The sequence below is a fragment of the Dipteris shenzhenensis genome, chromosome 21, assembly GCF_047967505.1.
Source record: "Dipteris shenzhenensis isolate YYH24624 ecotype China chromosome 21, Dip_SZ_1.0, whole genome shotgun sequence".
Classification (NCBI taxonomy): domain Eukaryota; kingdom Viridiplantae; phylum Streptophyta; class Polypodiopsida; order Gleicheniales; family Dipteridaceae; genus Dipteris; species Dipteris shenzhenensis.
The window spans coordinates 12,783,411-12,800,491 of record NC_141616.1 but is presented as its reverse complement, the minus strand read 5'-3'; the positions used below and the strand labels follow the sequence as shown (position 1 = coordinate 12,800,491).

General features: G+C 39.4%; 1 protein-coding gene across 2 annotated transcripts; it reads left to right on the top strand.

Annotated features, from left to right (window-relative positions):
* The first annotated feature begins 202 nt into the window (after positions 1-202).
* On the top strand, positions 203-4,583 carry LOC147888506 (pentatricopeptide repeat-containing protein At3g16610-like). Of its 2 annotated transcripts, none has more exons than XM_087392952.1 (2): positions 203-355; positions 473-4,583. In XM_087392952.1, the coding sequence occupies exon 2, from the start codon at positions 481-483 to the stop codon at positions 4,012-4,014; it is 3,534 nt and encodes a 1,177-aa protein (XP_087249078.1). In that variant the 5' UTR covers positions 203-355; positions 473-480; the 3' UTR covers positions 4,015-4,583. The 2 variants fall into 2 exon arrangements, with proteins under 2 accessions (XP_087249078.1, XP_087249079.1); XM_087392953.1 differs by having other exon boundaries at positions 215-280.
* Positions 4,584-17,081: the final 12,498 nt, after the last annotated feature.

Here is a 17,081-nt window from a genome sequence, read left to right as displayed (position 1 = left end):
TTCATCAGATCTGCTGCACCTCGACCCCGCGACACGTGCGGGGATGGGCCTACGATGTGGTGGGTGCAGGCACCTAGTGGGCCCCTAAGTGCGCATGTGAGCCTCAACGAGTGTGCCCCTTCTCTTCCAAGTTTGCCTTGTGGTGGTGCATGAGCATTTGAACACGCTGCAGCTGCAGTTTGCCTTCTGGTCCCTGCTTCAACATTTGAACGCACCTCAGCTGCAGCAATTGGAGACCTGCTGTCAATTACATCCATGCTTGTGGTCGCACTCTCATAAGGTCTTCCCTTATGGCTTCTTCTCATATTACAAAAGACGCTTGTTGGGCGTTCAGTGGCTCCGTACTGAGAGCCTGGTACGCCTTCTCAGCTCCTGCTCAAATTCCTGAGAAGATGCGATGCATCTTTCTGTTTCTTCTTGCGGCCCTTGACCTTCATTGTTCCTTACGGTATGTTTTCCTTGTGTGAAGTAGCTTTCTGCATGCGCCTTCCTCGGTTATTATGTCGGCTTCCCCTCTTCAGTCATTACATTGGTACAGGCCACCTTGGAAATGGAGGTGCCAAGTTGCCGCCTCAGCTGAAGGAGGTTGAGCAAATATCGGAGAAAGATATAGATCAGGTTCCCGTGTTTAAGAACAACAATTTGATGCATATGTATGCAAAGCGTGGGAGCATGGTGGATGCTCGGTATGTGTTTGACACTATGCCAAAGCATGATGTGGCGTCATGGAACATTATGATCCTGGGCTACGCCAAGCAAGAGGAAGGCCTCCTGGCTCTAAAGTTATATGCACGGATGCACGATGAAGGTTTCCAACCGAATGATCGATCCTTTGTTGCCGCCCTAAAGGCTTGCGCCAGCCTGGCCGCACTAGAGGAGGAGAATCAAGTCGATGGGAAATACTCAAAAGTATTGTGCCTGGCAACAGGTAGAACCATCCACTCCCAAGCAATAAAGACCAACTTTGAGTCGGATGTGTTTGTGGGAAACAGCTTGGTCAATATGTATACAAAATGTGGAAGCATGGAGGATGCACAGCGTGTGTTTGATGAATTTCCCCAGCAGGATGTGGTTACGTGGACCACCATGATCCTGGGGTATGCTGAGCAAGACAAAAGTGCTCTGGCTTTGGAATTGTATACACGGATGAACTTGGAAGGTATCCAGCCAAATGGTCGGACTCTCATGGGTGCATTGAAGGCTTGTAATGGCCTGGCAGCACTGGAAGAGGGGAATCAAAATGATGGGAAGTTTGCAAAAATAGGATGCCTGACGAAAGGTAGAGCCATCCACTCCCAGGCTGTAAAGAGAGGTTTTGATACAGATAGATTTGTGGGGAACACTTTGGTGAACATGTATGGGAAATTTGGGAACATGGAGGATGCACAGTGTGTCTTTGACGAATTGCCTCATCGTGATGTAGTTAGGTGGACTACCATGATATTGGGGTATGTTCAGCAAGAAAACAGTGCTCTTGCATTGGAATTGTATGCACGAATGCATCATGAAGGTGTCGAAGCAAATGATCGAACATTTGTTGGTGCATTGAAGGCCATTAGCCTAGCAATACTAGAAAGGGGGAAAGAGGTTGATGGGAACTCTGCAACAACGGGATGTCTGGCAGAAGGTAGAGCCATCCACTCTCAAGCAGTAAAGAGTGGATTTGAGTCACATGTATTTGTGGGAAGCACCTTAGTGCATATGTATTTTAAATGTGGGAGCCTGGAGGATGCACGGCGTGTCTTTGATGAACTGCCTCGTCGTGATGTGATTATGTGGAACACCATGATTATGGGGTACGCGGAGCAAGAAGACAGTGTGGTGGCTTTGGAATTGTATGCACAGATGCATTGGGAAGGTGTCATAGCAGATCATCGAACCTTTGTTGGCACATTGAAGGGTTGCAGTGGAACGGCAGCACTGGAAGAAGGAAAGCATACTGATTCGAGATTTTTGAAAATGGGATGCCTGGAGAAAGGCAGAGCCATCCACTTTCAAGTAGTAAAGAACGGCTTTGAGTCAGACGTATTTGTTGGGAACACCTTGGTGAATATGTATATGAAATGTGGAAGCATGGAGGATGCAAGATGTGTCTTTGACAAATTGCCTCATCCTGATGTGGTTACATGGAATACCATGATTTTGGGATATGCTGAGAACGAAGACAGTGTACTTGGTTTGGAATTGTTTGCAAGGATGCCTCGGGAAGGTGTCACAGCAGATCAGCGAACCTTTGTCTGTGCACTGAAGGCTTGCAGCAGCCTGGCAGCACTAGAAGAGGGGGATGAAGTTGATGGGAAATCTGGGAAGACAGGATTTCTGGTGAAAGGTCAAGGTATCCACTCCCAAGTAGTAGAAAGTGGCTTTGAATTGGAAGTATTTGTGGGAAATGCCTTAGTGAATATGTATGTGAAGTGTGGGTGCATGGAGGATGCACAGAGTGTATTTGAGGAACTGCCCCATTGTGATGTGGTTACGTGGACTACTATAATCTTGGGGTACGTTGATCAAGAAGATAGTATGCTCGCTTTGGAATTGTATGCGCGCATGTCCCGGGAAGGTGTCCAACTGAATGATCAAACATTTGTTGGTGCATTGAAGGCCTGTAGTAGCCTGGCAGCTTCAGTAGAGGGGAAGCAGGTTACAGGAAAGTATGCAAAAGCAGGGTGCCTGGAGGAAGGCAGAATCATCCACACCCAAGTAGTAAAGAGTGGCTTGGGATCAGATTTATTCTTGGGAACCACTTTGGTGGATATGTATAAGAAATGTGGGAGCATGAAGGATGCACGGCATGTCTTTGACAAATTGCCTCATCGTAATGTGGTTACATGGACTACCATGATTTTGGGTTATGCTGAGCAAGAAGATGGTGCGCTGGCTTTGGATTTTTTCACATGGATGCACCACGAAGGTGTCCAAGCAGATGCGCAAACCTTTGTTGGTGCATTGAAGGCCTCCATTAGCCTGGCAACACTGGAAGAGGAGAAGGAATTCTATGGGAAGTTTGTGAAAACGGGAAGTTTGCTAAAAGGTAGAGCCATCCACTTTCAAATAGTAAAGCAGGCTTTTGACTCAGATGTAATTGTGGGAAATACCTTGGTAAATCTGTATGTGAAATGTGGGAGCATAGAGGATGCACGCCGTGTCTTTGACGAGCTGCCTGCTCGTAATGTGGCTTCATGGACTACTATGATCTTGGGGTATGCTGATGAAGAAGAAGGTGTGGAGGCTCTCAGACTTTATGGACTAATGCAAGAGCAAGGTCTGTCACCTAGTACCATTACTTTTGTTGCCATCCTGAAAGCATGTGGCAACACAGCAGCTCTGGAAACTGGAAAGGATCTCCATGACAAAGTTAGCGGGGTTGGTTTTGAGACTATGACGACTGTGGCAACAAGCCTCATTGACATGTATGCCAAGTGTGGGAGCATGTTTGATGCCCAACAGGTGTTTGATGCATTGCCTGCAAAGGATGTTGTACTATGGAATGCACTCATTGCTGGATATGCACGGCAGGGAGAGAGTGAACTTGTTTTCCATTTGTTTGAGAGGATGAGGCAAGAAGGCATACAGCCAAGTGGCTCCACATTTCTTAGCGTCCTTAAACTATGCAGTCATGTTGGTTTAGTTGACAAGGGCTGTAAATACTTTCAGGCTATGAGCAAACAGTATGGCATCATCTGGACAATTGAGCACCATACTTGCATGATTGATCTCCTTGGCCGTGCAGGCCAAGTGGATGAGGCATTAGCAGTGGTGGAGGAGATGCCATTCCAACCTGATGTTGTTGTGTGGCTGATGGTGTTGGGTGCTTGTTGGAAGTGGAAGGACATAGAAGTTGGAAGGCATGCCTTCGAAAATGTAGTGAGGATAGCTGAAAAACTTCCTGCAGCATATGTCTTGATGGCAAACATATATGCCAATGCTCAAATGTGGGAGAACCATGATAAGATACAGGAATTGAGAGAGAGCTCAAGCATGAAAGGCCCACGAAAAAGCTTGTGGACTTACTAAGAAGATGATGCATTTTGGCAAGGCCCAAAAAGGCTGCATGTCACTGTTGGGCCGAGTGGGCATTAAAAGCCCTGCCTAGACACGCCAGCCAATAAAGCTTACTCTCTCCCTCTAAGCACAAGGGCCCGAGGGGTTGAGAGAGGCATGGGATATTATCCTTTATAAGTGTACCTGCCATAGTTACCAGGAAACAGGAATTTCCGATGCCAAAACAGGGGTTGGCGGGAATGGCCATGTCATATGACATGTCATCAAATCACATGGAAACATACCATAATACGAAAACACTTTTTACAGCTTTAAACATTCCAGTCAGCTTTAAACTTTCAAAAGCACAGTTGAGAGTTCACTAGTTGAGACGAGTTGGATGAGTCGATTAGTCGAAAGTTTGTTGAGTGAGTTTACAAGTTCGAGCCATCGTCTCATGTGGGGTGGATCATTGTAATGTTGGGAGGGCTGAAGCAAGGATCCCCACCCTAGCAATCTATACAAGATGAGGTCACATGTGGTCTCGCTCCTACACGTGGGAAGAGCCTTGATTCTCCATATCGCTTCCTATCTTAAGTTTTAAAAAAATACACTTAAAAATCAAAGGTTTTGATTTTGCTCAATTTGAAAATTTACATAACAATTAGCACATTTTCCATTAACCATGGTATGCACATGGAGAGCAGTCAAAATGATCTTAGTGTCTTATGCACCATCATATCAAAACCAAAGAAGCAAATTCCCATTCCTGAAAATATATATTCTAGTCTAACAATCATATAAAGATCTTAGAAATCATGTGTTGCATCCTCATTTGTATCTACATCCCTTAGTTCTCATTAACATCATGATCATAGTAGATGAAGTAGTTCGCAAATAATGCACACAATTCGATGAACAAATTCATACAAGTAAATTCAAACGCAATTCTTTAAGACACACATATTGGATTTCTTCCTACTTGCTTACAATGTGAGCCTCAACCAGTTGGATGCTACAACAATCCTAAGTAGCACAATCATGGTACATACTGTGGTCGGCGGCAGTTGCTTTCTTCATTATCAATGCTTCACATATTGATGCACTCAGAGAACCACTTGCACAAAGACCTTCTGCCAATAAGATCACTCATGGTTTGGTGATGGTGATGACCAATGAGAAGATGGAGACTTTGTGTTGATGGATCTTTGTCCCGGCAACTATTTTCCATCAACTTGTGGACATGCACAAGGTTGTTATGGCGTAGCATAGCGGTATGCCAGGTGAACTTCTTCAAACCTTTGAAATTTGTAAATCCTTTCATTATGCTGTCATAAGCACATGACACAACTCAATGTTGTTATTGAGTTGTATCATAGTTTCCAAAAAAAATGAAAAAAACATGAAACTTATGACACAACTCGATAACAACATTGAATTGCATCATAACTCGATAACACAACTCAATTAACATTGAGTTATGATATGATGCAATTCAATGTTGTTATCGAGTTATGTTAATTGAGTTGTGTTATCGAGTTATGATGCAATTCAATGATATGATGCATCATAACTCGATAACACAACTCAATTAACATAACTCGATAACAACATTGAATTGCATCATATCATTTCAACATTGAATTGCATCATAACTCGATAATATAACTCAATTAACATAACTCATTCTTGAGTTATGTTAATTGAGTTATATTATCGAGTTATGATGCAATTCAATGTTGAAATGATATGATGCAATTCAATGTTGTTATCGAGTTATGTTAATTGAGTTGTGTTATCGAGTTATGATGCATCATATCATTTCAACATTGAATTGCATCATAACTCGATAATATAACTCAATTCTTGAGTTATGTTAATTGAGTTATATTATCGAGTTATGATGCAATTCAATGTTGAAATGATATGATGCAATTCAATGTTGTTATCGAGTTATGTTAATTGAGTTGTGTTATCGAGTTATGATGCATCATATCATTTCAACATTGAATTGCATCATAACTCGATAATATAACTCAATTAACATAACTCATTCTTGAGTTATGTTAATTGAGTTATATTATCGAGTTATGATGCAATTCAATGTTGAAATGATATGATGCAATTCAATGTTGTTATCGAGTTAGAATGAGTATTGAGTTATATTATCGAGTTATGATGCAATTCAATGTTGAAATGATATGATGCAATTCAATGTTGTTATCGAGTTAGAATGAGTTATGTTAATTGAGTTATATTATCGAGTTATGATGCAATTCAATGTTGAAATGATATGATGCAATTCAATGTTGTTATCGAGTTATGTTAATTGAGTTGTGTTATCGAGTTATGATGCAATTCAATGTTGTTATCGAGTTGTCATAAGATTTATGTTTTTTAATTTTAAAAAAACATATAACATAATTCGATGTTGTTATCTAGTTGTGTTATACAAAAATAAACATAAAACACTACAATGCGACAACAACATGGAGTTGTTCATTAAAAAAAATTTCAAATGCTTTTTGAAAACTGATGCAACTAGATGCTCTTAACGAGTTATGCATAAGCTTCATGTTTTTTGGAAGGAAAAACTATTTTTTTAGGGGGGGAAAAAAAAAACTTTTGACACAACTCGATAGCAGCATCAAGTTATGTCACATGTTTTTGAGAAAATAATGAGAGTTTTTACAATTTTCAAAGATTTGAGCAAGCTCATCTAGCATAATGTTCTATTGTGCTAAGGGCATTGTACATTACAAGCTGTTGGTAAATAGTTGCAATGATGGAGATCTACCAATGCAAGGTCTTTAGGTGCTCATTGATCATCACCAAACCATGCATGATCAACTTGATACAAGGTCGTTGTGCAAGTGGTTAAAATTAGGGCACATTTGCAAGGATGCTGCCTAGACCAAATCCCCCAAAAAAGGTCTTTTTGGCACTTTCACTAAGAATTTTAAAATGCTTAGTGAAGGTGCCAAAATGACCTACTTTTGGGGGGTTCCTGGCCTGGCCAGCACCCTTGCAAATATGTCCTAATTTTTTGGATTTTTATTTTGGTAGCTTAGGGTAATTAGTGAGTTTCCAAGGAAATTGGTTTGTTTGGATAATGCAATTGCAAGATGGATGCCAAGAAATCCCAAAGAATGAGGACACATTTGCTGGTATGATGCCCATAGGTCATTTGGGTGCTTTCATTAAGTGTTTTAAAATGTTTAGTGAAAGTGCCCAAAGACTTGTTTTTAAGGGGTCCAGCTAGGCCATCATACTTGCTTATGTGTCCTAAATTTTTGGATGGTTTGTCTAGGCAAGGGCATCATACCTGCTTATCTATCCTAATCATTTGGTATTTTTTTGGTGGTTTGGACAAATGTTGAGTTTCCAAGGAAATTGGTCAATTTGAAGGATACGGTTACAAGATGAATGCCTATAAACCCCAAAAATAAGGATGCAATTGTAGGGAAGATGCCTAGGCGACAGACCCCCCAAAGTGGTCATCTACTCATCCGATCATTTCAAAAGGTGCCCAAATGACCATTTTTTGGGTGATCTAGCCTGGGCATCATACCTACGAATGCACCCATATTTATTGTTAATTGCAAATTGTAAGTTTCTACCAAAATTATGAGTTTGAATAATGTAGTTTTAAGCTGACAAGTAATCCATCAACTTTTGCAAGACCAAAGTAGGAGATGAAACATCAATTTACAGAGTAATTGAACACCTATTATTTGTCTCCCATTGACTAATTTACCTTTTATTGAAAATAAATAAATATATTACATTGATATTTAGAAATACAAAGATAATATATATGAATAATTATAAATATAAATAAATATATCTCCACATATAGGTACATCTATATATGTAGAAATGTATGCATACTCATATACACATGGATATATACTCATAAATAGACAATTATGGATACTTGTATAAAGATATAATCATATAGTTATATACACATATAGATAAGAAATAATGTGTGGATATGTATTCAGATGCTCATATAGATATATACATATTTAGTAATATACATATAAAGACATCTACATCCATCTATATATAAGGAATTATATTCACATCTAGATATGTATAGATACTTGTTTATAGATATGTATTCAAATGCACATATCGACATATATGTACATAGAGATATATACATGTAAGGAAATATAACTCTTCTCTTTCCCTTCTACTTCTTCTTTGTACTAATCTTATGTTAATATTTTCACATAAGGCTAAAAAATGCTCTATGTTTATTATTCTTATTTTCTTGGCATTGATGTTCATCCAAATCTTTTTCACTTCGTTGGCCATAGCCAAACCTCTTCTTCCAGCCTCTTTGATTTTCTACAGCTCCTTGATCCCAAGTAGCATCTAACGTAAACTTTCTTTGTTTGCCATTGCTATTTGAGTTTCTCATGTCTCCATACTTTTGAGCTTGAATTTTGCATGAGCCTGTGTATATGAATGAAGCTTCTACAACAATTTATTAACTTTGTCATTTGTCTTTTCTTTTTGGCCTAAGCTTATGCTCATTTATCAATATAAAAAAAACTCATTCATAAATCTTACGCTAGACGTGTGTATATGAATAAGAGGCTTATACATGCATCTAACATAAATCTTATGCTTATTTAAAAACATAAATAAAGCTCTCATGGACATGCACAATTCTCTCTTAGATGGTCTTGCAAAATGATATCTTATGCATGACAATAAGAGGCTTATGCTCAAGCTTGGGTCATGCTTCTCCATTGAGCCCCTTTTTTCTCTCTTGAATGGTTTTATGTGGGTCTTTCTATCTTCATGAAGCTTTTAAATTTATTTAATTATTAGTCTTAGTTATCATGGATACTTGTCCCTCTTGCTTTTTTGCATTCTCTGATGCGGTTGTTTATACTATTTGCATCTAATTCTTTAATTGGTCTTAATCATGGTATGGGCAGTTTTTTGTAGGGTTGTTCTATAATTTATAATTTCCTAGGTAGAAAGAGGGTTCTCAAAATGAGTGAGAGATAAAATCCTCCTCTTAACACCCCTCCATGGGAGCAAAGGGAAAAAAAGAAAAGAACCCGAAAGTAAGGGATTTATATAGAAGACTTTTGGTGGTGAGAATGGCATTCCTTTGGAGAACATTGAAAATCATTTTCCCTTGGAGCATGTTGAGATGAAGGGAGATGCTTCTGAAGAGAGGTGGATGAAGAACTAGACATTGATCTAGTGGAGACAGAATTAGAGATGGTGAAGGGGGTTGATGTAATCAATAAGTGTAGAATCCTTAGTTTGAATGAATGTCCACAGATCCCATTATGCCATCTAATTGCATATGCCCATGTGAGAAGTCTTAGGATTGTTGTTGCTAGCCTTAAAAGTTATTTTTAATATGAAGGGTATATGCTTGAGAAAGGCACTTTTATTATGTCTCTGTGCAAAGCCAATGGGGAGGAGACAATGGTCTCCAATGAGATTAGAGATTCTTGGGGTCCTTTGTGGAAAGAGGTGGAAAGAGAATCTGAAAAGGAGTTAGATCTAAGGAAGAGTGCTCATTTAAGATAATGGTTTACGTGTTGTAGGGAAACCACCATACCGCGGTCCTCGGATGTAGTCAATTTTAGAAGCAAACATGGAGACGAAGGCAAGGCACATAAGGTTACGTGCATGGAGATAGACCCATGGTACACTTCTGGAATTTTATTGTTGGCAGGTTTGCAAGAGAATGAATTCATAAGTGCATTTGTTTTAATGCATAATTGTGATCTATTCAATTTGTGGAAACATGAAGTCTGTATGTTGTTGTATGCTCGTGGTTTGGAAATTTGTAGATTAAATGATCATGAAATTATTAAGATGAGCCTTTGACCTGCTTATCAATACAAATAATATTTGTGAGTGTGATGCAAATGTATTCATAAGTAGTTTGAGTACAACCCACTACTAGCTCATAGAAAAATTAAATATTAAAGGAATCTAAACTACAGAAGAAATGGTATCCACTAAGTACAGGAGTTCCTACTAGATGGGTGTTTCAAGTATGTTATGTGTTGCTATTTTGTGTTGGTCAACTTTGTCCTTTCATTCAAAATTTTAAAACGAGTCTAACTTTAGTTGCTTTTTTTTGGTAGGTTGAGTACATTGTCGACCTCATGCTGGCATTTAAAGATATTTCCAAGAATGTGCCTGAGGAAATGAGAAAGAAAGAACAACATGAAGAGCAAACCAGGATTCGCAAAAGTATGTAGACAAAATGGGGATTAATCTATTAAAACAATCAAAATAGGAAGACATGTTTGAGAAAACCTCCAATGTTTGATATACAATTGAAAAAACAATTACAAATGTGAAAATATGCTCTTAAACACTCAGTTCTTTTATAGATTTGACAAACAATTACAAATATAGAGTTCTAATATTACAAATGTGAAAGTGCCCCAACATAAGGCTTGAGTCTTATCTAAGTACATAAGGCACATGCCTTATGTAGGTATATAAAGCCCGAGCCTTACGTGGGCAGATAAGGTTCATGTGAGCCTTATATATTTAATGTATTTTTAAAAAATGTAATTTTAAAATACATGTAATTTAAAATGTATTTTAAAGCTTAAAATATATTCGATCCTAAGTTATAAAATATAATTGAAATCCAATCCTAAAATATTTAATCTTAATTAAATAGATTTTATTCTTATATTTTAAATTAAATTAAAATATATTTAACATATATCTACTTTAGAATATTTTTTAAAACATAAATCATTTAAAATAAATCATTTTATATTTTAAAACATAAATCGTTTAAAAAGAGTTTAATCTTATGATTATTCAACTTAAAATATATTTTAAACTTTAAATGATTCATAACATAAGTTTAAGTTTGCTTGACATCTAGGGACTTGAGGCAGTAAGAAAAAATGCAGATAGTCAATTGGGTGATGAGCACCAGCCTCATGTGTTCAAAATGTCCATCAAGGGTCCTGGTAGTGGTGTGGACTCGATGAATAGGATGAAAACAGTGGGAAATTTGTAGGATATGTGGGTGCATTTTGACCATGTTCACAGGGTTCCAGGATGGCCTATAATGTCAGCCCATGTCTATGATCCTTATGTCCGTGAACTCTTAACTATAGCTACATGTGACTTCAAAGTTGAAGATAGATTTGCTCAAGTAGAATTTTGGAAATGCTAAATGATGCTATTCAAAAGAATGGTTTTGAGGAACTTGAGTTTAGAGGTTTCATGGCTGATGAGGCAAGTGCTAATTGGATTGCAGTCCAAATAGTCTATTTTGGGGGTGCAAAGAAGAAAGTTCCTGGTAAAGGAAAAAGTTGTATTTTTCATTGGGAGCAGAATATGATACATCATACTCAAAAATGTATCCGTCCATCTTCTCAAGAGGAGCATAAGGTGCTATGTAGGAAATGGAGAAATGCACCTTTAGAGAATGTTGCTGAGGCTTCTAAGAACAAAATTAGAAAGTTTTGGGGTGCAGATCATGCTGTGCAAGGTGAGATACCAGCATTAAAGACATGGTTGTCTTGCTGGGAGACAAGGGTTTTTCATTGGGGTTCTTGGTTTGTGTCTCAAAATGAGTCCAGTATGTTTGTCCCAACTAAAGATGCAAGCATGAGAGCTAGTGTGGGACATAAGGAACAAATTTTATTCTTTGAGGCTACTAGAGCAGACTTGTCCTTGGCTATCCTTCAGAGTGTAAAATGTAATGCCTATCTGAAAGGAAATAGATCTGGACGTGGCCCAGGGATAGTTGACATGGCATAGCACTTTTATTGTAGAGGCTTAGGTGCATCTTCGAGCAAGAGGTTAGTTGATTTGACAAAGGCTTCAATGCAATAAATTGGAGAAACATCACCGAAATGTGGCATTTAAGTGAGAATCCGCTTAGTGTACGCAAAAAATGTCATGTGGTTGTAGATCCAAATGAGATATTGGATGACGATAGCCATAGACTATAGTATGTGACAGTCATTGCTATGGCAAGATAGCACACCCCGCATGCTACCATTGAAGGAGGCGGCTTGACTAATGTGCTGGAGACAAGGTGCCAACAACAATGTGGGCGATTTGTAGGACAGAGTCAAATCGAAAAAGGACTTGCTACAGATGCTTGCTAGGACAAGTTGGACTCGTGCGGATGGTATATTTGTGAAGGAGGTGGTAAGAATGTTGTTGGTGTGCCATCGCCTTGCTTTTGGGGCCAACGCAGATATCCAGGTGGCATTCCTGAGGGATACAACTGGTTTTGTAATGTGTCTAATACTCATTCTTGGAATGTTGATGAAAGTCTGGTTATAGGTGTGCCAAGGATTGCACTAGGACTGTGGCAAGTGGAAGAGGGGACGGGTTTGCAACAACATGAGGTGCAAATATTGTTCTTGCTTGGTTTTTCTTTTGGCTGAATTTGCCAACACATCGTGTTACTATCTTTTGTTTCCTACATGAGGAATATGAATTAATCAATGATGTACTTTGTGTGTGAGGCTTCTCTTGGATGTGTGGGTAGAGCTTCTTGCAGCAACTATATCATCCTCTGAAGTTTTATTGAGCTAGTCACCTTGCTTTGTGTGCCATTAGGTTCTGTACATGGTGTGATAGTTGATGCTTTTTCTCATACACAGAACGTGCATACTGAGGCTTATAATAAGGCTAACAAGCCCTAATCAACCTATTTATGACCACATCTTAACAACCAAATGAAACTCTATATATACGATGTACAAGGAATTTAAACTCATCATATGATAGAGTTGTGATAGTTTACAACGGAACACTTCACTCCCTTGGTCAAATGTGTTATCAAATGAAAGCATCCATTAGCATCAAGTTTTCACCATGTGATGAGCTTTCCATCACAGAGCCTTTTGTGGATTGTTTTCACTTTTATGACAATGCTTCTTTCCAAGTTAGGATTTGCCTTTTCTCCTATCGTGCACTTTTGGAGGAATGGTCTCTTTGCAGCAGAGTAGTTCTGCAATTGTTGCTACATGTCATTAAACTGGTACTTGTGTTGTAATTATTGCCATGACTTCATTCAAACTAGTCTTGTCTATCTTTGTAGATTCTTTGCAAATAGTTCATGCTTATTCCTTGCAGGGTGTCATTCTCTCTTTGCAACCTCCTCCGCAGACTCCTTGTAGTCTTCTCTCCTTGCAATGTGGTTTGTTCTTCACTATATCTTGTAGATCTATTGCAAGAGCCACACAAAAACCTGTCTTATTTTTGTCTCTTTCCAGACTGCCCTTCAATTCTTTGTCTTTTGTGTAGCCTCCTTATGAACTCAACCCGACAATGGAACAAAAAATGTGTAGCCTGCAGATACACAGCCGGGTGTCCCCATGATAATGGAAGCTACATAGGAGGCTAAAAGCCAACAATAATTGAAACTAGCAGCAAGTGAAAGAAACCAAAAAGTAACCTAATCAAAGGAATTCCTATCCCAAGCAACCTAGCCTAACCTACCCTAGCAGAGCAACAAATAAAATAGAATACAAAAAGCCAAACTCATCTCTCTCACTCTCTTCTTGTCTACACCAGACCTGACACATGATGATATGGGCATCTAGACACCTCATCACGGTACACAATCTCTTATGAAAGAACTACTAGCTTGTGACTGGTTGACCAAAGATTTGGTTAATGTGAATCCATTTGAGTCAAAGGTTAGTCATTTTAGAGTTTTTGGCTCAGTGGCATATGCTTTGGTTCCAAATGCACATCGGACAAAGTTTGATGACAAGAGTATCAAATGCATTTTCATGGGGTATAGCACTGAAACTAGGGGATTTAGGCTTTATAATCCTGCTACCAGGAAGGTAATAATCAGCAGAGATGTTCTCTTTGTTGAGAATGAGTGCATGCAGCCCACTAGTGCAGACTTGCCACCATACGATGACACCCCTTTGGACATCTCATCCAGCTGTGTCTTGATGCTTCCCCTTCTACTTCTCATAGTTCAAATGGCTTGCCACATGTTGAGGATGGCTCTCTCTCAAATGTTTCAGATTTGTAGACAACTAATGAGAATAGAAAGCCTCATGTTTGGAGGCATTATCAATGTCATGAGGCCACTAAAGATGTTGATGCAGCCCTGAGTGGTACAGCAGAGAAATCTATTCCACATTGGGCAAGGTTGACTATTCAAGATGCCTGTAGGAATAGTGGAGACAGGTTGTGAACACAAGTAGCAAGGATGGGATTTCTATGTCACAAACAAAGTATTTGAAAGGGTTGTTGCAGAAATTTAAAATGGAGAATTGTAAGCATGTGGCTACTCCATTGGAAAAGGGACTCAAGCTGAGTAAGCATGGTATTGCTGAAAAGTTTGATGGCACTTTGTACAGGCAGTTGGTTGGCAGTTTGATATACCTATGCTCCACACAGCCTGATATTGCCTACGCCATAGGGCTTTTGAGCCAGTTCATGCATTGTGCCATGATCACACATTGGAATGCAGCAAAGAGGGTTCTCAGATATGTCCATGGCACTCTCTCTCTTGGCTTTGCAGCTTCAGATTGTGATCTAGAGCTAAGTGGTTTCACCAACTCAGATTGGTCAGGGGACATTGACGACAGACGGTCCACTACTAGCTATTGCTTCTCATTGGGCTCAGCCTGTATCACATGGCTCAGTAAGAAGCAAGAGCAAATCTCTCTTTCCTTTAGTGAAGCAGAGTACAAAGCTGCAAATTTAGCCACCATGGAGTTAATGTGGTTAAGGAAGCTTTTGCATGACTTGCATCATGCACAGGATGGCAAAGCAAACTCTATCTTCTGTGATGGCAAGAGCTGCATTGCCATAGCCAACAATCCTGTCTTTCATGCTCGCATGAAACACATTGAAAATCATTATCATTATGTACGGGATTGTATTTCTGATGGCTTCACTGATCTCATCTATTGTCCATATGAGGACAATGTGGCAGATATCTTCACCAAATCCCTGTCAATAGATCTTTTCTTATGACATCGACATGGCTTGAGGATCAGAGACATTCTCACAATGTTAAGGGGGGTTGTGAAGTGATTCACAGTGACATTGTTTTCATGTACTCCCATAGGTTGCATATCCATCTGGATGAATTTGTACAACCATGGTACTTTAGGTACTGCAGGGTACACCTGAGACATTTCTAGGGTACTTTCAGCCATATCTTTAAGGGGGGATTTGTAAGACATTACAAAGATATGGTGTTGTAGCCATAAAGTCAACCCTATGGTTGACCAATAGTACTTGGGTACTATATATACCAAGTACTTGTATTGTTTCATTTGAACATATCTATTGGAGCTTTCTCTGTGTGTGCACTCTTGCTCACTTGTGTTCACAACCTGTCTCCACTTTGTTCCTACAAGCCCTCCTCCTATGAGGCATCCTCCATTGACTCGAGCTTTCCGTAAGAGAGAGTGAAACCCCTTGTTCCGTCAAGGCACACAAGCCCTTGCTTTGTCGAGGTGACAAGCCCTCCATTCAAGGAATCTTCTTCTCTCATAGAGTTCTCCTTGTAGAGCTCCTTTCATCCTTTGATTTGCTTTAAAATTCTCCTCATTCGGAGCTATGGAATGTGATTTATGCTCATTTCAGTTTTGCACTGAATTATGAGAAGTTTGAGAGGAGTTACTATGTATTGTATTATCGCCTCATTATGCAATGTTGAAGGAGGTTCTAGAGGTCACAAGTCTATACGGATTCAAGTTCGAGGATAAGAGCATGAGAGAGAGAGAGAGAGAGAGAGAGGCCGTTTTTGTCATCCATTGGGATGTATTTGCATTTGGGTAGGATGAGGTTTTGGCACTATCAAGATGATAGATTTTACAAAGCATCAACTATGGTTGATACTTTTGGAAAAAAATTTCCTTCAACTCCATGTTCCACATCGAGTTGAAGGCTCAAAACTTGATGTAACACATCAAGTTGAAGGATAGGTTACATCAAAAGCTTCAAATAAAGTTTATTCACACCTTGTTGAAGGTGTGAATAAACTTTATTTGAAACTTGTGAGCAAACTTATCCTTCAACTTGATGTGTTGTATCAAGGTGAATGCTCAATCTTATGCTATCATGATGGTTGTGGACCTTGATTCCCATCTCGACAATATTCTCTTCACCTTCTTTGTGGACTTCTCCTCACCTTCTATGTGACTTTCTCAATGGGATGCAATTGCTAGGCTCATAGGGTCCACACACTCTTCCAAAATATTTTTTTTTCAATTCTTCTCTTTACATTCCAAAATTTTAAGGATTGCAATCATTTCATTGAGGAGGGATGGTAGGTTTTCAAAATTTATGAACCCTACTATTGACCACCTCATTCAATGTGCATGACCTTGAAGCCAAAAGCCTTGTTGCTTGACAATTTTGATCTTTCTTGACACAGGCTAAAAATTGTGGAGATGGACATGATACCAATATTTTGTAGAACTACTACCGCGGTAGAGAGAGCGATGGGAGAGCAAGTGATGGCACTATTATGTACATGGGCCATGCCATATGTACATTTGTCCTACCATATGAACATGGAACAGGCCAACGACCCATACTTCAACAAAAAGGGTTTGGTAAAATTGTGGAATTTATGTCATTTTCAACCCGCAAAATGCTTCATACAGTGTTTTGTCCCACAAAACCAATAAGTTCCCCCAATTGAAATTCAAAATTGTATTAATTAGCGGAGAAGTGAGTGATTGATGGAGTTCAATAATCACTTGGTCCAGTGAGAAAAAAAAGGACGAGGACCACAAGCCACCTTGGCATTAAATTTCCCATTCTGACACAACCATGAATTTGGGGAACAAATGAAGGCGGGTACACACTGCCTAATGCCCTCCCATGTGAGGAAATGAGTGGGCAATGTGTGTCTACACACCCAGTGGATGCTCGATGAAACAAAACTTTGAACTGACAAGTTTACAAGGAGTGTCTGTCTTCCTACTAGAGTGGAGACCCTCTACTAGCAATGGGTGAGGCTTGGTCTTTGTTGCTAGCGCTCATGGGTGCCCCCCTATTCACGGATCTAATAATTTGGACACACTTTGAGGCCATGTCAACTTACATCCCTTCTCTCTTGTGGGTGGGCACCT

Bases quoted from the DNA above. Each gene is read 5' to 3' on its own strand.
- LOC147888506 (XM_087392952.1), top strand. From the start codon at position 481: ATGCGCCTTCCTCGGTTATTATGTCGGCTTCCCCTCTTCAGTCATTAC.